The sequence below is a fragment of the Triturus cristatus genome, chromosome 8 (assembly GCF_964204655.1).
Source record: "Triturus cristatus chromosome 8, aTriCri1.1, whole genome shotgun sequence".
Classification (NCBI taxonomy): domain Eukaryota; kingdom Metazoa; phylum Chordata; class Amphibia; order Caudata; family Salamandridae; genus Triturus; species Triturus cristatus.
Genome location: NC_140591.1, coordinates 6,972,540 through 6,993,871, shown reverse-complemented (window position 1 = coordinate 6,993,871; position 21,332 = coordinate 6,972,540). Strand labels below are relative to the sequence as shown.

The 21,332-nt window shown below is 48.2% G+C and overlaps 1 protein-coding gene across 1 annotated transcript in view; it reads left to right on the top strand.

Moving 5' to 3' along the window:
• Positions 1-21,332, top strand: part of SPAG17 (sperm associated antigen 17) — a 1,802,643-nt gene that overhangs the window by 1,147,908 nt on the left and 633,403 nt on the right. The window contains exon 28 of the mRNA XM_085620708.1: positions 11,656-11,730. Coding sequence (XP_085476834.1) covers positions 11,656-11,730 — 75 coding nt within the window. The remainder of the gene's footprint in view (positions 1-11,655; positions 11,731-21,332) is intronic.

Genomic DNA, 21,332 nt, shown 5'->3' with positions numbered 1-21,332 from the left:
TTTGATACTGTTAAAACCCCCTTTTTTTTTTTATATTATATATTTTTTATTATTTAATGTTATTATTTTATTTATTCTTATTATTTTATTTAAATTTGGGTAATTAATGGGTAAAAGATCTCAAGCTATGTATAAATGAGGGTTTTAGTCATAAGGGGTGACTAATAATAGTCATATGGGGTGACTAATAATATATTGAATAATATATTGAATAATCTCCGTGTAGGATGATGCTAGAAGACCCAAAACGAGTGGAGAACTGAGCTAAACAAAGCGAGGCGTCAGTTGAAGGGTTTCTCTGATCGAGGGCTCAACTGACAGAAGCTTGCAGGAAGAGTGTAGAGGAGGAATGCACCTTAGCGGAGCAGCTACGCAACGCGTGTGTTGCTAAGGTGCATTCCTCTAAACGGCAGTGTCCGTGTTGAGGAATGGCGTCAAGGATCGGCGCTTAACGGAGGACTACGGTTGCAGGAGATGCGCAAAAGCGGGTGAGAAAACGAGGGGGAGAGCCATCGTTGGGGCGAGGCTCTCCCCCTGGAAATGGGGGTAAAGGCGCAGTCCTTTTTTTTTTTTTTTTTTAAAAGATTGAAAAAGTCGGAAATTGGTTATAGCCGATCTCCGTAAATTGGAGGTCGGTTGAAGGAAGAGGATAGAAAGGTAGGGGAATTATGCCCGGAAAAGAGAGAGAGATAGCAAACAATGTAAAGGCAAACTACAATCACGTTTAGAAAGACATAATCACATTTTAGAGAAAGTAAGAAAATGGCAGTATTATTAAAACAGTATTAAACGTTATGGCAGTATTAATAAACAGTATTAAACGTTATCAAACTAAATGGAAGTAGCGAGAGAGAGAATGTAAAGGACTTATCTGCTTGGAGCCGCATTTAAAAGAGGCAGATTGTTATGGGCTCATGCCTTTTATTATTGTTAACATTCTGGAACTTTTGCTTTATGATGTATGCGGCTTGGAGTCTGCATTAAAAGAAATATGCATAATGGTAGCCTCCGGTCTTGTAATGAAATCAAAAGATTACTTAATAATTGATTCTTTTCTTTTTTATGTATCACGTTACTATATACATTGAATGAGTAGCATTTTTGTACGAATATTATTTAAATGCATGTACAAATTGTTTAAGCGGATGTATATCGCATAGAGGTGTGCATGCTTGAGCCCAGCAGGCATGTAAGCAGGCTGGCCCCCCTTACACGTTACACAGGTGTAAATAGGTACACACCGTCAAGCATAGCACACTGATCAATCTCTTAGTTGAAATTGGAATTGCCAGTCACAGGGTGTGCACAGCTCACACTCAGTTATAATCGTATTAAAAACATATCACCTTTTCAGGGGGAACATGCAGACAGTCAGTCCTCTTATTGAAAACCGATGGCTAAGAGACATTCACATTGACAAGGTGAATAGGTCCTGCATTGCTGAAACCTATTGGTGTTGCCAATGCTTGTTTTATTTACTGAGGCTGTCCTTTGTTGTGAACACAAAATCTTTTTGTAACAAGGAAGGTCTACCAACTGCCCGTCCTCCCTCTGGGGTAAAATACAAGTGGGCAGGAAGTATGGGAGCCGTGACCCTGTGTGAAAGGGGGCGGCGTCAGTATGTGTGGGGGCAAAGGTGAGTCTAAAAAGAAGATATTCTGTAACTATTTGTTTGGTATTTCACCTGCAAGTAACTGCACATAAAATACAATACACACACCTTCAACGAAAACCAAAAGTTACTGAAAATCATGTAATATCCTTGAAGGAAAGCTCAGTTATTTAATGCGTCACCTCAGATATTGTCATGTATAACCAGAGGGGCACTGATTGGAAACATGAATGGTGCACTGGGGAATGCTGATGTATATTATAGTGCTATGAACTCCCAGCCTGCAACAGAAAGCGCTATTTAACTGAATAGCACTCACAGTGTAAGTGGCTGCACACAGTATAGGTGTCAGAGTACCAAGGATCCACAGGAGCCGATGATGGTCCCAACGCCCCGCCACCTCAGGCGCCACCTGAGAACAACTCGAGGTAGTGACTAAAGCAGGGGGGAAAGGGGAAGTGGATAAGAAAACAAGAGAGACAGCCCAGGAAGTTGCTGGTTCTTCACACGGTCGTCAGGGTGGATCTTCGACAGCACCTGGATTTTAAAGACACACATGTAAATGCTGCCTACACCTTTCCTATGCTCGATGTATCACTAACAACACTAAAATTTACCCTGTCAACCCCAGGCTGTAGCTTCTCTCTTTGGTGTTTGTTTTGTGTGGGTTAATTCTGCATCTACATTCGGGGAAAAAAGAAAACAACAGCTCTGGTAAATACAATCCTAAAACTAAGTCACTCTGGATATGTGCTATTTTAGTTAGCCCCCTCCTAAATTACCTTCGCTACAAGTAGTAGCTTATTAATCCAACTGTCTGTGACTCTATTCTGGGAATGAATGATAAAACCCACTAGGTTCTTCAGATGCTTGAAATAAAACTTGAAAACTTGAGTATGCTTTAAGTCTCTGACCCATATGCTTCTGGCAAGAAAGTTTTACATCATATCTTCGTTAACGCTGGTACTCAGTGAGGATGGGAATTCACCACATTGTTATCTGGAACATGAAGCGCTACAAAAAAGAGATTACCTTAGGTATTCTAGGAAGTTTGGAACAATACCGCTAACTGGAACATGAAGTCTAAATGCGCTGCACCAGTTTCTCCTTCTTCGGTATTTTCTTGTCAGAGAAGTTGAATCCCACGTTGCGCATGCGTAAATGAATCAAAAATTGAGGTATAATTGTTTTTTCTGAGGTAAACACATAAACAGTTCTGCGCCTCACGGAGACGCTACACACTCCCAGAAGACTACAGTTGAAGTGCGCAGTTCCCTTGTGGACCGCGCACCTTGAGCGTCCCAACTGTCGCGTGAAGGGAAACACTAGACCGCCGACTTGCTTTAGATTGGTGCCCATCTGCGCGGCCATTTTCCTCACCTGAGTTTCTTATCATAGTTATGCATCTTTTCAACAGGATTTTGGGTGCCAAACACCTCCGTGTTCTACACGGATACTTAATTTGTTTTGCCCATGAGTTGCATATCGCTAAGGTTGTAGTGGTGGCCAAAGTCTTGACAGTACCTCCCTCCAAAAGGGGCTTCCCCAATTTTGGTTTAGTGGGATTGATTTTATGGAAATTCCTGATTAACTTGGGCGCATGCACATGAGAATCAGGCTCCCACGATCTCTCCTCAGGTCCAAACCCTTTCCAATCAACCAAGTAATACAATTTATTTCTGGAGATTTTTGAGTCTAAGATTCTGCTCACTTCAAATTCATCTCCTGACTCAACTCTGACTGCGGTTGGATTTGGTTTCAATCTTACTTTGGGAGGATTTCTTTTTAGTAATGATATATGAAAGGCTGGATGGATCTTTAACTGTTTAGGCAATTGTAACCTCACCACTACTGGATTAATAATCTTTTGGACCTTGAAAGGACCGAGGAATCTCGGCTGAAACTTCCTGTTCCCTTTTAGTCTCAAATGTTTAGTGGACAACCAGACTTGATCTCCCACCACAAACTGGGTGCCCACCCGTCTCTTCTTGTCAGCCTGTCTTTTGTAGGACTCTTTTGCCTTTAGTAAATTTGCTTGTGCCCTTTTATAGGAGTTCTTCAACTCCTTCACCATCACCGTGACCGCTGGCACTGTCTCATCGAGTTTTCCCACCATTAAATCTGGATGTCTATCTGAGTTCAGATAGAACGGTGAATACCCTGTCGAGCTATGCACTGCATTATTGTAAGCGAACTCAGCAGTCCACAAGAGATCCGACCAGTTCCCATCCTGCTCCAACAAATAAAGTCGCAGGTATTGTTCCAACTCCTGATTGACTCTCTCAGTCTGCCCATCGGTTTCAGGATGATAACTGGTGGAATAACGTGTGTCAATCCCTAAACCGTGCATAAAGGTTTTCCAGAATTTGGAAATGAATTGAGTTCCTCTATCTGAAATGATTATTTGTGGAATTCAATGTGCCCGAACTATCTGTTGATTAAATATCTGAACTAGTTGTGGGGCTGTAGGTATTTTCTTTAATGGAATGAAATGGCCCATTTTGGAAAATGAATCCACTAACACCAATATGACTGTATAACCCTGACTAGCTGGTAAATCTACTATCAGGTCTAACGACACAGTGTGCCAAGGGTAAGGTGCATTAGGCAGGGGTTGCAATAACCCCTGTGGAGCCTGTCTACTGGGCTTCCCTTTTATACAAGTCTCACAAGTTGAAACGTACTGTCCCACTTGAGCTGCCATGCCAGGCCACCAAAAACTTCTCTCACACAACTCCAGAGTTTTCTTAACGCCTTTGTGGCCCGCCAACCGATCATCATGACATCCCTTCAGAGCCTTGGTCTTCAAGTCTTCAGTGGGAAGATACAATTTCCCATTATAATACGGAAGACCTCCTGATATTGTTTTCTTGTTGTCCTCTCCAACCCAATCTTTCCAAACACTGTCTGGACTGCTTTCACGGATTTCCTGGGTAAATTCTTCTAGATGGACTGCTCCTACAATTTTATTCAAAGGAATGATAGGTTCCACCTTAGAGACTCTCAATTCTTCTGGTGCATTCATTCTGGACAAGGCATCTGCTTTTCCATTTTTTATTCCAGGCTTATAGGTGATCACGAAATTAAAATCTGAAAAGTACAAAGACCATCTTAATTGCCGTGGCGTAAGTGTTTTAGCTGACTTTAAAAACTGTAAATTACGGTGGTCTGTGTAAACAGTCACGCAATGCTTGGCTCCCAATAAATAGTGTCGCCAATCCTGGAAGGCTTCTTTTACGGCCAACAGTTCTTTGTCTGCTATTGAAAAGTTGATTTCAGGTTCTGTCAGTTTTCTTGATCTAAATGCCACTGGATGAAGCTGTCCCGTTAGTTTGTTCCTTTGTGACAAGATTCCTCCTGTAGCGAAGTCTGACGCATCTTTTTCTACAAAGAAGGCCTGTTCCGGGTCTGGGTGCATCAAGATTGGGGCTGTAATGAAGGTGTTTTAAAGGAATTGAAACGCTTCTTCAGCCTCATTGGACCACTCGAATTTCTTCCCTTTCTTCAGAAGTTGTGTAATAGGGGACACCTTGGCAGAAAAATCTGGAATAAATCTTCGATAAAAATTGGCAAAGCCAAGGAAGCTTTGTATTTCCTTCACATTTTTTGGTGAAGACCAATCTTGAATGACTTGCACCTTTGCGGGATCCATAGCAACTCCTTCAGCTGATATTATGAAACCGAGGAACTCCACACGCTCAACATGAAAGGAGCACTTTTCCAACTTGACGAATAGATGATTTTCTAATAGCCTTTGCAAGATTGCTCTCACATGTTTTACATGGTCTTCCATGTTGTTCGAGAAAATCAGAATGTCATCGATATAAACCACTGCTACACGATCCAGAAATTCTCGAAGAACATCGTTTACAAGATGTTGAAAAGCCGCAGGGGCATTGCTTAGCCCATATGGCATCACCTGATACTCAAAAAGGCCATATTTTGTCCTGAAGGCTGTTTTCCACTCATCACCTTCAGCCACTCTCACCAAATGATAAGCGCCACGTAAATCAAGTTTAGTAAAAACTTTAGCTCTTTTGACCTGATCCAGAAGAGGTGATATAAGAGGTAACGGGTATCGGTTCTTCACAGTTACCTGATTTAACGCTCTATAATCTATACAGGTGCGAAGAGTTCCATCCTTTTTGGGTCGAAAAAACAGCGGCGATGACACTGGCGATTGGGAAAGTCGGATAAAACCAATCTTCAGATATTCATCTATATACTCCTTGAGATAGACATTTTCTGCTTCAGTCAGAGCGTAGATACGACTACACGGCAAAGTGACTCCTGGTTCTAACTCAATCTTGCAGTCGTATTCCCGATGTGGCGGAAGCTTCTCTGCATTTCTTTTGTCGAATACACTTGCCAAATCTTGATATTCTGCCGGGATTTCTTGAGTTTTTAAAGCACATACGCAATTGGCGAGTTGAGCCAATTCCGTAGCGGGAGTTCCTTCAGACCTGGCTTTAGTTCCTGTGAAACAATTCTTGATACAATGCTCAGAGTTCATTTTAACAGTTCTTCTCTCCCAGTCTATAGTGGGGTTGTGCTCTGTTAACCATGGTAATCCAAGTATCAGTTGAAATTGTGGAGCATCTATGAGATTGAATCTAATATATTCTCGATGACTCTGCAACCCAACTAACTCTAACGTTTCTGTTTCATCTGTAATAGGGCCTGAAGTGAGGTTTGAACCATCTACTGCCTTGACCACTTCAAAATTCTTCTTTTTGATTGCTCTTACTCCTATTTCTTTAGCATAACTCAGGTCACAAAAATTCCCCGTGGCTCCAGAATCAATCATGACTGACACCCCAGAAACTTCTTTGTGTCCGAACCTAATTGTAAATGACACTATCAAATGCGGAGCTGACGATTGTAGTGTATTGACTAATTGTTGGTGTTCAGGAGTCGACTGATCTTTATTTCCCACCAGGGCAACTCCCTCTACTGATGGGATCTGTCTTTTAACCCCCAGTTGGTCTTGGGTTTTTTGAGGCAGTCTTTCACAAAATGTCCAGAATCTCCACAATACATGCACAGATTTTTTGTTCGTCTTTTTTCTCGCTCTTCCTTGGTAAGAGGCCCTCTAGTAGACCCTATCTGCATAGGTTCTTCTCCACTAACTGTATCAGTTTTGTAACTGTCTGTCTTGATGCGATCCAAACGGGGAACAAAAGACCGGAACTCCTTCTTCTTTTCCGAACGTGTTTCATATAGTCGATGATCGATTTGAAGGACTAGATCAATCAACTCCGAAATTTCTTGAGGTCTCTTAGGTATTTGGGCTAGGGCGTCCTTTAATTCATCCTTTAGACCTCGATAAAATAAGGCTGAACGTTTATCCTCTGGCCAGTTGGTCTCCACAATCAGTTTGTTAAATTGTGCGATATACGCTACCAAGTCACGACTCCCTTGCTTCAGATCTAGCAGTTTGTTGTCTGTAGCTTGGTTGGCGGTTCTCCGGTCGAAAATTCTCAAAAACTCCTTCTTAAAAAGCTCGTAGTTGTACAGGGCTGGGTCATTACGAGAGATCAAAGGCATTGACCAGGCGGCAGCATCACCACTCAAGTAGGACAGCACGAATGCAACCTTTGCCTGCTCTTCCTTAAAAACTACCGATCTACACAAAAAATGTAAGGAACACTGAGTCAGGAATATCTGTGCTTTGTGTGGATCCCCATTGAATCTTTCAGGGTTAGCTAAAGGTACTATTGGGGCAACCGAATGGATAACTTGTGTAGCTACCTCTGCCGCCGACCCACGGGTGGTCTCTAACCCTGGTAATGGAGTGGTTCCAGCAAGGAACTCTTCCATTTTCAATTTAATTTGATGTGTCTCCTGTTGTGACCTTCTAATCTCATCCCTAAGACTCCGATTTTCATCAGCTGATTGAGTCAATTGGTTTTGTAAACCTTCAAGCACTCCAGCCAAGGCCTTCAAATCAAAACCCTCTGCCATATCGACACAGGTGGATTAACTTGCACTTCAATCTGTCAGAGTACCAAGGATCCACAGGAGCCGATGATGGTCCCAACGCCCCGCCACCTCAGGCGCCACCTGTGAACAACTCGAGGTAGTGACTAAAGCAGGGGGGAAAGGGGAAGTGGATAAGAAAACAAGAGAGACAGCCCAGGAAGTTGCTGGTTCTTCACACGGTCGTCAGGGTGGATCTTCGACAGCACCTGGATTTTAAAGACACACATGTAAATGCTGCCTACACCTTTCCTATGCTCGATGTATCACTAACAACACTAAAATTTACCCTGTCAACCCCAGGCTGTAGCTTCTCTCTTTGGTGTTTGTTTTTTGTGGGTTAATTCTGCATCTACATTCGGGGAAAAAAGAAAACAACAGCTCTGGTAAATACAATCCTAAAACTAAGTCACTCTGGATATGTGCTATTTTAGTTAGCCCCCTCCTAAATTACCTTCGCTACAAGTAGTAGCTTATTAATCCAACTGTCTGTGACTCTATTCTGGGAATGAATGATAAAACCCACTAGGTTCTTCAGATGCTTGAAATAAAACTTGAAAACTTGAGTATGCTTTAAGTCTCTGACCCATATGCTTCTGGCAAGAAAGTTTTACATCATATCTTCGTTAACACTGGTACTCAGTGAGGATGGGAATTCACCACATTGTTATCTGGAACATGAAGCGCTACAAAAAGAGATTACCTTAGGTATTCTAGGAAGTTTGGAACAATACCGCTAACTGGAACATGAAGTCTAAATGCGCTGCACCAGTTTCTCCTTCTTCGGTATTTTCTTGTCAGAGAAGTTGAATCCCACGTTGCGCATGCGTAAATGAATCAAAAATTGAGGTATAATTGTTTTTTCTGAGGTAAACACATAAACAGTTCTGCGCCTCACGGAGACGCTACACACTCCCAGAAGACTACAGTTGAAGTGCGCAGTTCCCTTGTGGAACGCGCACCTTGAGCGTCCCAACTGTCGCGTGAAGGGAAACACTAGACTGCCGACTTGCTTTAGATTGGTGCCCATCTGCACGGCCATTTTCCTCACCTGAGTTTCTTATCATAGTTATGCATCTTTTCAACAGGATTTTGGGTGCCAAACACCTCCGTGTTCTACACGGATACTTAATTTGTTTTGCCCATGAGTTGCATATCGCTAAGGTTGTAGTGGTGGCCAAAGTCTTGACAATAGGACAGGCTGTCTCAAAATGTTCCACTCAGTGTTTAATGCTTACAGTGCTTTAAAGGTATATTTTCAGTAATTCTCACCCAGACTGGACCTGGTGAAACCTTTTTAGGCGTCGCCTGACCCAGCGCATGCGCTGTTCTGGCGAGACTTTTAGTGAGGGCTCAAAAAATGCTACCATGGCCAGCCTACAGCTACAGTGCATGTGCGCGCGCTTAGGAGCAGAGGCACCATATGGCAAACGTCATCCTGCTCATTAAGCGCCCGCGATCACTTTCACTTTAGCCCGCGATCACTTCCGCGGTTCAAAGAACATCAAACATCAAAGAACATGTTGTTGTGTTAATGCTTTGCTGCGCCCGTTTGACTTACAATGTGCTTTCTCTTTCCACAAACTCGATGTTTGTGTTCCTTTATTTTGATATACTTTTAGTATTACTGTCACACACACAACCACAACCACACACACAACCACACAACCACACACACACAACCACACACACACAACCACACACACACAACCAAAACCACACACACACACAACCACAACCACACACGCACACAACTACAACCACACATATACAACCACACACAACCACACACACAACCACAACCACACACACAACCACACACAACCACACGCACAACCACACACAACCACACACACAACCACACAAACACACAACCACACACAACCACACACACAACCACACACACAACCATACACAACCACACACACAACTACACACAGCCATACACACAACCACACACACTACCACACACAACCACACACACACACAACCACAACCACACACACACAACCACATACACAACCACACATACACAATCTCACACACACAACCACACACACACACCCACAACCGCACCCACACACAACCACATCCACACACACAACCACAACCACACACACAACCACACAAACACACAAACACACCCAACCACACACAACCACACCCACACAACCACACACAACCACACACAACCACACACACAACCATACAAACATACAATCACACACAACCACACACACAACCACACACACAACCACACACACACAACCACACAAACACACAACCACACCCAACCATACACACAACCACACACAACCACATCCACACCCACAACCACACACCCAACCACACACACAACCACGCCCACACAACCACACACACGACAACCACACCCAACCACACACACACAACCACAACCACACACACATACAACCACACACACAACCACAACCACATACACAAAACCACAACCACACACACAACCACACACACAACCACACACAAAACCACATACACAACAACACACACAACCACACACACAACCACACACACAACCACACACACACAACCACACATACAACCACAACCACACATACAACCACACACAGAACCACACACACAACCACATGTACACAAGCACACACACAAGCACACACACAAGCACACACACAACCACACACACACAACCACACACACACAACCACACACACACAACCACACATACAACCACACACAACCACACATACAACCACACATACAACCTCACACACAACCACACATACAACCACACACACAACCACCCACACAACCACACACAACCACACACACACACAACCACACACACACACAGCCACACACACAAACCCACAACCACACACGCACACAACCGCACAACCACACAGCCACATGCACACCCACAACCGTACCCACAACTGCACCCACACCCACAACCACACACACACACAACCACACACAACTACACACACAACCACACACACAACCACACCAAACATTGTATAGCCAATAGGTCTTGCCTTCGGGACCTTATAAGTGTTTAGCCACGCAACAGTTGATGTGGTTGCACCAAGGATGTTGTGCTGCATAACTAAATACTTAGAAGGTCTCAAAAGTGAGACCTATTGGCTATGCCCATGCTTGTTTACCAGTGTGTGTGGTTGTGGTTGTGTGTGTGTGGTTGTGTGTGTGGTTGTGTGTGTGGTTTTGTGTGGTTGTGTGGTTGTGTGTGTGGTTGTGTGTGTGTGTGTTTGTGTGTGTGTGGTTGTGTGTGTGTGTGGTTGTGTGTGTGGTTGTGTGGGGGGCATCTGTCATGGATCTTGTGCCCCCCACTTCCCCCCAGGCCTGCCCTGGCCCCAGGCTGCCTTCAGATTGGCTGATAAACCCATTGCACACATGTGTGTTTCTTCCAGATTGCAGGCATCCTGGGGGCGGTTTGTCTCTATGGATCTTCAGTGACCCACCCCCCAGGCCTGCCCTGGCCCCAGGCTGCCTTCAGATTGGCTGATTAACCCTTTGCACACATGTGCATTTCTTCCAGATTGCAGGTATCCTGGGGGCGGGTTGTCTCTATGGATCTTCAGTGACCCACCCCTCCAGGCTTGCCCTGGCCCCAGGCTGCCTTCAGATTGGCTTATTAACCCATTGCACACATGTTCGTTTCTTCCAGGTGGCAGGCATCCTGGGGGTGGCTTGTCTCTTCCCTAGCTGCCTCTTTCTTGTCTCACTTCACAGTGGAAAAGACCAAGCACCCGCCGCCCCTGCACCCCCAAACACCCCCTCTCCCTCTCAACTTGAGGTATCTGCATGTTTGCATTAACCATCCAGAACTGATGTTTTGTAAACAAAAAGTGTGGGGACGGACTGACTTGTCAAAATTAAAAAAGCTTTGTAAATTCGTTCCCGTTAGATCCCGGCCACTCTGACCTCTGCTTCTAGGTGTCTTTCTTTATGTTATTCTCAGTACTTTGAGCCTTTGTGATATGATGCAACTGCACTCATTGCCACAGTCCTGGTTTTCTCATCCATCTGGTGTCTTCTCCTTGCAGCGGTGTCCTGGCCTCCCCGAAAGGTAGAGGGTCCCCCTTCTTCTGCCTCGGAGCCAACTTCCGTCTGTGGTGAAGGTGAGTGTACTGGTCGTGCCTGGGTGTGCGGGGGTCCGCCGAGGCCGAACCCCAGGGGTCGCAGTGAAGCACTCACACGCAGATGCTGGGATCCCAAGTCACCACGAGGGATAGCCGAGCCCTGCGTCATGTATACATCGGGAGAGCCACGCTGAATTGTCCCTACATGGCATCGTAGTGGTCGGTGGCGCCCTACATGGCATCGTAGAGGTCGGTGGCTCCCTACATGGCATCGTAGAGGGCGGTGGCTCCCTGCATGGCATCGTAGAGGTCGGTGGCTCCCTACATGGCATCGTAGAGGGCGGTGGCTCCCTGCATGACATTGTAGAGGTCGGTGGCTCCCGACATTGCATCGTAGAGGTCGGTGGCTCCCTACATGGCATCGTAGAGATCAGTGGCTCCCTACATGGCATCGTAGAGGTAGGTGGCTCCCTACATGACATCGTGGAGGTCGGTGGCTCCCTACATGGCATCGTAGAGGGCGGTGGCTCCCTACATGGCATCGTAGAGGTCGGTGGCTCCCGACATGGCATCGTAGAGGTCGGTGGCTCCCGACATGGCATCGTAGAGGTTGGTGGCTCCCTACATGGCATCGTAGAGGTCGGTGGCTCCCGACATGGCATCATAGAGGTCGGTGGCTCCCTACATGGCATCTAGGAGGTCAGTGGCTCCCTACATGGCATCATAGAGGGCCGTGGCTCCCTACATGGCATAGTAGAGGTCGGTAGCTGTCTACATGGCATTGTAGAGGTCAGTAGCTCCCTACATGGCATCGTAGAGGGCGGTGGCTCCCTACATGGCATTATAGAGGTTGGTGGCTCCCTACATGGCATCGTAGAGGTCAGTGGCTCCCTACATGGCATCGTAGAGGTTGGTGGCTCCCTACATGGCATCATAGAGGTCAGTGGCTCCCTACATGGCATCGTAGAGGTCGGTGGCGGTGGCTCCCTACATGGCATCGTAGAGGTCGGTAGCTGTCTACATGGCTTCGTAGAGGGCGGTGGCTCCCTACATGGCATCGTAGAGGGCGGTGGCTCCCCATATGGCATCATAGAGGACGGTGGCACTCCACAGCAGGCAGGTATACTAGACACTCTACAGCAAGCACGTGTACTAGGCACTCTACAGCAGGCAAGTGCACTAGGCACTCTATAGCAGGCACGTGTACTACACACTCCACAGCAGGCAGGTGTACTAGGCACTCTACAGCAGGCTTGTGTACTAGGCACTCTACAGCAGGCAGGTGTACTAGGCACTCTACAGCAGGCATGTGTACTGTCATTCTACAGCAGGCACGTGCACTAGGCACTCCACAGTAGGCACTTGTATTAGGCACTCTACAGTAGGCACGTGTACAAGGCACTCTTCAGCAGGCAGGTGTATAAGGCACTGCACAGCAGGCGGGTGTACTAGACACTCTACAGCAAGCATGTGTACTTGGCACTCTACAGCAGGCAAGTGCACTAGGCACTCTATAGCAGGCATGTGTACTACGCACTCCACAGCAGGCAGGTGTACTAGGCACTCTACAGCAGGCATGTGTACTAGGCACTCTACAGCAGGCAGGTGTACTAGGCACTCTACAGCAGGCAGGTGTACTGGCATTCTACAGCGGGCACGTGGACTAGGCACTCCACAGTAGGCACTTGTATTAGGCACTCTACAGAAGGCACGTGTACTAGGCACTCTACAGCAGGCAGGTGTGTAAGGCACTGCACAGCAGGCAGGTGTACTAGACACTCTACAGCAAGCACATGTACTAGGCACTCTACAGCAGGCTTGTGTACTAGGCACTCTACAGCAGGCACGTGTACTAGGTATTCTACAGCAGGCTCGTGCACTAGGCACTCTACAGTAGGCACGTGTACTAGGCACTCTACAGTAGGCACTTGTACTAGGAACTCTTCAGCAGGCAGGTGTACTAGACACACTACAGCAGGCACGTGTTCAAGGAACTCTACAGCAGCCAGGTGTCCTAGGCACTCTACAGCAGGCACATGTACTACGCACTCTACAGCAGGTCCGTGTGCTTGGTACTCTACAGCAGGCAGGTGTATTAGGCACTCTACATCAGGCACTTGTACTAGGCACACTACAGCAGGTCTGTGTGCCAGGCACTCTACAGCAGGCAGGGGTACTAGGCACTCTAGAGCAGGCAGGCGAACTAGGCACTCTACAGCAGGCAGGTGTACTAGGTATTCTACAGCAGGTACGTGTACTAGGCACTCTACAGCAAGCACGTGTGCTAGGCACACTACAGCAGGCCCGTGTGCTAGGCACTCTACAGCAGGCAGGTGTACTAGGCACTCTACAGCAGACACGTGTACTAGGCACTCTACTGCAGGCAGGTGTACTAGGCACTCTACAGCAGGCATGTGTACTGTCATTCTACAGCAGGCACGTGCACTAGGCACTCCACAGTAGGCACTTGTATTAGGCACTCTACAGTAGGCACGTGTACTAGGCACTCTACAGCAGGCAGGTGTATAAGGCACTGCACAGCAGGCAGGTGTACTAGACACTCTACAGCAAGCATGTGTACTTGGCACTCTACAGCAGGCAAGTGCACTAGGCACTCTATAGCAGGCATGTGTACTACGCACTCCACAGCAGGCAGGTGTACTAGGCACTCTACAGCAGGCATGTGTACTGGCATTCTACAGCGGGCACGTGGACTAGGCACTCCACAGTAGGCACTTGTATTAGGCACTCTACAGAAGGCACATGTACTAGGCATTCTACAGCAGGCAGGTGTATAAGGCACTGCACAGCAGGCTGGTGTACTAGACACTCTACAGCAAGCACATGTACTAGGCACTCTACAGCAGGCTTGTGTACTGCCATTCTACAGCAGGCACGTGTACTAGGTATTCTACAGCAGGCTCGTGTACTAGACACTCTACAGTAGGCACTTGTACTAGGAACTCTTCAGCAGGCAGGTGTACTAGACACACTACAGCAGGCACGTGTGCAAGGCACTCTACAGCAGCCAGGTGTTCTAGGCACTCTACAGCAGGCACATGTACTACGCACTCTACAGCAGGTCCGTGTGCTTGGCACTCTACAGCAGGCAGGTGTATTAGGCACTCTACATCAGGCACTTGTACTAGGCACACTACAGCAGGTCTGTGTGCCAGGCACTCTACAGCAGGCAGGGGTACTAGGCACTCTAGAGCAGGTAGGCGAACTAGGCACTCTACAGCAGGCAGGTGTACTAGGTATTCTACAGCAGGCATGTGTACTAGGCACTCTACAGCAAGCGCGTGTGCTAGGCACACTACAGCAGGCCCGTGTGCTAGGCACTCTACAACAGGCAGGTGTACTAGGCACTCTACAGCAGACACAGGTACTAGGCACTCTACTGCAGGCACGTGTACCAGACACTCTCCAGCAGGCACGTGTACTAGGCACACTACAGCAGGCAGGTGTACTAGGCATTCTACAGCAGGCCCGTGTACTAGGCACTCTACAGCAGGCAGATGTACTAGGCACTCTACAGGAGGCAGGTACGTGTACTTGGCCCTCGACAGCAAGCAGTTGTACTAGGCACTCTACAGCAGACAGGTGTACTAGGCACTCTACAACAGAAACGTGTACTTGGCAATCTACAGCAAGCACGTGTACTAGGCACTCTATAGCAGGCAGGTGTACTAGGCACTCTACAGCAGGCACGTGTACTAGGCACTCTACAGCAGGCACGTGTATTTAGGCACTCTACAACAGGCACGTGTACTTTGCACTCTACAGGAGGTTCGCATGTGTACTTGGCACTCTACAGCTAGCAGGTGTGCTAGGCACACTACAGCAGGCAGGTGTACTAGGCATTTTACAGCAGGCACGTGTACTTGGCACTCTACAGCAAGCACGTGTACTAGGCACTTTACAGCAGGCACGTATACTAGGCACTCTACAGCAGGCACGTATACTAGGCACACTACAGCAGGCACCTGTATTCTGCACTCCCAGCGGGCACATGTACTAGGCATTCTACAGCGGGCACGTGTACTAGGCACTCTACAGCAGGAGCATGTACTAGGCACACTACAGCAAGCACATGTACTAGGCACTGAACAACAGGCAGGTGTACTAGGCACTCTACAGCAGGCAGGTATACTTGGTACTCTACAGCAAGCACTTGTACTAGGCACTCTACAGTAGGCATGTGTGCTAGACATTCTACAGCAGGCCCGTGTAGTAGGCAATTAACAGCAGGCAGGTGTACTAGGCACTCTACAGCAGGCAGGTGTACTAGGCACTCTACAGCAGGCAGGTGTACTAGGCACTCTACAGCAGGCACGTGTACTAGGCTCACTACAGCAGGCCCATGTGCTTGGCACTCTACAGCGGGCAGGTGTACTAGGCACTCTTCAACAGGCAGGTATACTAGGCACTCTACAGCTGGCAAGGGTACTATGCACTCTAGATTAAGCACGTGTACTAGGCACTCTACAGCAGGCAGGTGTACTAGGCACTCTACAGGAGGCAGGTACGTGTACTTGGCACTCGACAGCAAGCAGTTTTACTAGGCACTCTACAGCAGGCAGGTGTACTAGGCACTCTACAACAGAAACGTGTACTTGGCACTCTACAGCAAGCACGTGTACTATGCACTCTATAGTAGGCAGGTGTACTAGGCACTCTACAGCAGGCACGCACGTGTACTTTGCACTCTACAGGAGGTACGCATGTGTACTTGGCACTCTACAGCAAGCAGGTGTACTAGGTACACTACAGCAGGCAGGTGTACTAGGCATTCTACAGCAGGCACGTGTACTTGGCACTCTACAGCAAGCACGTGTACTAGGCACTTTACAGCAGGCAGGTGTGCTAGGCACTCTACAGCAGGCAGGTGTGCTAGGCACACTACAGCAGGCAGGTGTACTAGGCAATCTACAGCAGTCACGTATACTAGGCACTCTACAGCAGGCACGTATACTAGGCACACTACAGCAGGCACCTGTATTCTGCACTCCACAGCGGGCACATGTACTAGGCATTCTACAGTGGGCACGTGTACTAGGCACTCTACAGCAGTCACATGTACTAGGCACACTACAGCAAGCACATGTACTAGGCACTCAACAACAGGCAGGTGTACTAGGCACTCTACAGCAGGCAGGTATACTTGGTACTCTACAGCAAGCACTTGTAGTAGGCACTCTACAGTAGGCACATGTGCTAGACATTCTACAGCAGGCCCGTGTAGTAGGCAATTAACAGCAGGCAGGTGTACTAGGCACTCTACAGCAGGCAGGTGTACTAGGCACTCTACAGCAGGCACGTGTACTAGGCTCACTACAGCAGGCCCATGTGCGTGGTACTCTCCAGCGGGAAGGTGTACTAGGCACTCTACAGCAGGCACTTGTACTAGGCACACTAAAGCAGGCCTGTGTGCTAGGCACTCTACAACAGGCAAGTGTATTAAGCACTCTACAGCAGGCAGGTGTACTAGCACTCTACAGCAGGCAGGTGTACTAGGCACTCTACAACTGGCAAGGGTACTATGCACTCTAGATTAAGCACGTGTACTAGGGACTCTACGACAGGCACGTTTAACAGGCACTCTCTACAGCAGGAACGTGTACTAGTCACTCTACAGCAGGCACGTGTAAAAGGCACTCTACAGCAGGCATGTGTGCGAGGCACTCTACAGCAAGCAGGTGTACGAGGCACACTGAGCAGGCAGGTGTACTAGGCATTATACAGCAGGCACGTGTACTTGGCACTCTACAGCAAGCACGTGTGCTAGGCACTTTACAGCAGGCAGGTGAGCTAGGCACTCTACAGCAGGCAGGTGTGCTAGGCACTCTACAGCAGGCAGGTGTGCTAGGCACTCTACAGCAGGCAGGTGTACTAGGCAATCTACAGCACGCACTTATACTAGGCACTCTACAGCAGGCACGTATACTAGGCACACTACAGCAGGCACCTGTATTCTGTACTCCACAGTGGACATATGTACTTGGCATTCTACAGCGGGCACGTGCACTAGCCACTCTACAGCAGTCACATGTACTAGGCACACTACAGCAAGCACATGTACTAGGCACTCAATAACAGGCAGGTGTACTAGGCACTCTACAGCAGGCAGGTATACTTGGTTCTCTACAGCAAGCACGTGTACTAGGCACTCTACAGCAGGAACGTGTATTAGAAATTCTACAGCAGGCCTGTGTAGGAGGCAATTAACAGCAGGCAGGTGTACTAGGCACACTACAGCAGGCACGTGTACCAGGCACTCTACAGCAGGCACATGTACTAGGCTCACTACAGCAGGCCCATGTGCTTGGCACTCTACAGCGGGCAGGTGTACTAGGCACTCTTCAACAGGCAGGTATACTAGGCACTCTACAGCTGGCAAGGGTACTATGCACTCTAGATTAAGCACGTGTACTAGGCACTCTACAGCAGGCAGGTGTACTAGGCACTCTACAGGAGGCAGGTACGTGTACTTGGCACTCGACAGCAAGCAGTTTTACTAGGCACTCTACAGCAGGCAGGTGTACTAGGCACTCTACAACAGAAACGTGTACTTGGCACTCTACAGCAAGCACGTGTACTATGCACTCTACAGGAGGTACGCATGTGTACTTGGCACTCTATAGCAAGCAGGTGTACTAGGCACACTACAGCAGGCAGGTGTACTAGGCATTCTACAGCAGGCACGTGTACTTGTCACTCTACAGCAAGCACGTGTACTAGGCACTTTACAGGAGGCAGGTGTGCTAGGCACTCTACAGCAGGCAGGTGTGCTAGGCACACTACAGCAGGCAGGTGTACTAGGCAATCTACAGCAGGCACTTATACTAGGCACTCTACAGCAGGCACGTATACTAGGCACACTACAGCAGGCACCTGTATTCTGCACTCCACAGCGGGCACATGTACTAGGCATTCTACAGCAGGCACGTGTACTAGGCACTCTACAGCAGTCACATGTACTAGGCACACTACAGCAAGCACATGTACTAGGCACTTAACAACCAGCAGGTGTACTAGGCACTCTACAGCAGGCAGGTATACTTGGTACTCTACAGCAAGCACTTGTAGTAGGCACTCTACAGTAGGCACATGTGCTAGACATTCTACAGCAGGCCCGTGTAGTAGGCAATTAACAGCAGGCAGGTGTACTAGGCACTCTACAGCAGGCACGTGTACTAGGCTCACTACAGCAGGCCCATGTGCGTGGTACTCTCCAGCGGGAAGGTGTACTAGGCACTCTACAGCAGGCAATTGTACTAGGCACAGTAAAGCAGGCCTGTGTGCTAGGCACTCTACAACAGGCAAGTGAATTAAGCACTCTACAGCAGGCAGGTGTACTAGCACTCTACAGCAGGCAGGTGTACTAGGCACTCTACAACTGGCAAGGGTACTATGCACTCTAGATTAAGCACGTGTACTAGGGACTCTACGACAGGCACGTTTACCAGGCACTCTCTACAGCAGGGACGTGTACTAGTCACTCTACAGCAGGCACGTGTAAAAGGCACTCTACAGCAGGCATGTGCGCGAGGCACTCTACAGCAAGCAGGTGTACTTTGCACACTAGAGCAGGCAGGTGTACTAGGCATTCTACAGCAGGCACGTGTACTTGGCACTCTACAGCAAGCACGTGTGCTAGGCACTTTACAGCAGGCAGGTGAGCTAGGCACTCTACAGCAGGCAGGTGTGCTAGGCACTCTACAGCAGGCAGGTGTGCTAGGCACTCTACAGCAGGCAGGTGTACTAGGCAATCTACAGCAGGCACTTATACTTGGCACTCTACAGCAGGCACGTATACTAGGCACACTACAGCAGGCACCTGTATTCTGTACTCCACAGTGGACATATGTACTTGGCATTCTACAGCGGGCACGTGCACTAGCCACTCTACAGCAGTCACATGTACTAGGCACTCTACAGCAAGCACATGTACTAGGCACTCAATAACAGGCAGGTGTACTAGGCACTCTACAGCAGGCAGGTATACTTGGTTCTCTACAGCAAGCACGTGTACTAGGCCCTCTACAGCAGGAACGTGTACTAGAAATTCTACAGCAGGCCCGTGTAGGAGGCAATTAACAGCAGGCAGGTGTACTAGGCACACTACAGCAGGCACGTGTACTAGGCACTCTACAGCAGGCACGTGTACTAGGCTCACTACAGCAGGCCCATGTGCTTGGCACTTTACAGCGGGCAGGTGTACTAGGCACTCTACAGCAGGCACTTGTACTAGGCACACTACAGCAGGCCCGTGTGCTAGGCACTCTACAACAGGTAGGTGTACTAAGCACTCTACAGCAGGCAGGTGTACTAGCACTCTACAGCAGGCAGGGGTACTAGGCACTCTACAGCTGGCAAGGGTACTATGCACTCTAGAGTAAGCACGTGTACTAGGCACTCTACAGCAGGCACGTTTACCAGGCACTCTCTACAGCAGGGACGTGTACTAGTCACTCTACAGCAGGCACGTGTAAAAGGCACTCTACAGCAGGCATGTTTACTAGGCACTCTACAGCAGGCAGGTGTACTAGGCATTCTACAGTAGGCCAGTGTACTAGGCACTTTACAGTAGGCACTCTACATCAGGCAGGTGTAAAAGGCACTCTACAGCAATCACATGTACTAAGCACTCTACGGCAGGCACGTTTACCAGGCACTCTCTACAGCAGGCACGTGTACTTGTCACTCTACAGCAGGCACGTGCACCAGGCACTCTACAGCAGGCATGTGTACTTGGTACTTTACAGCAGGCAGGTGTACTAGGCATTCTACAGCAGGCCAGTGTACTAGGCACTCTACAGTAGGCACATGTACTAGGCACTCGACCGAAGGCAGGTACGTGTACTTAGATTTCTACAGCAAGCAGGTGTACTAGGCACTCTACAGCAGGCAAGTGTACTAGGCACTCTACATCAGGCATGTGTACTAGGTATTCTACAGCAGGCACATGTACTTGGCACTTTACAGCAGGCAGGTGTGCTAGGCACTCTACAGCAGGCAGGTGTGCTAGGCACTCTACAGCAGGCAGGTGTACTAGGCAATCTACAGCAGGCACGTGTACTTGGCACTCTACAGCAAGCACGTGTACTAGGCACTTTACAGCAGGCACGTATACTAGGCACACAACAGCAGGCACCTGTATTCTGCACTCCACAGTGGGCACATGTACTAGGCATTCTACAGGGGGCACGTGTACTAGGCACTCTACAGCAGTCACATGTACTAGGCACACTACAACAAGCACATGTACTAAGCACTCAACAGCAGGCAGGTGTACTAGGCACCATACAGCAGGCATGTGTACTAGGCACTCTACAGCAGGCAGGTGTACTAGGCACTCTACAGCAGGCTTGTGTACTGCCATTCTACAGCAGGCACATGTACTAGGTATTCTACAGCAGGCTCGTGCACTAGGTACTATACAGTAGGCAGGTGTACTAGGCACTTTACAGTAGGCACTTGTACTAGGAAGTCTACAGCGGGCAGGTGTACTAGACACACTACAGAAGGCACGTGTGCTAAGAACTCTACAGCAGCCAGGTGTCCTAGGCACTCTACAGCAGGCACATGTACTACGCCCACCACAGCAGGTCCGTGTGCTTGGCACTCTACAGCAGGCA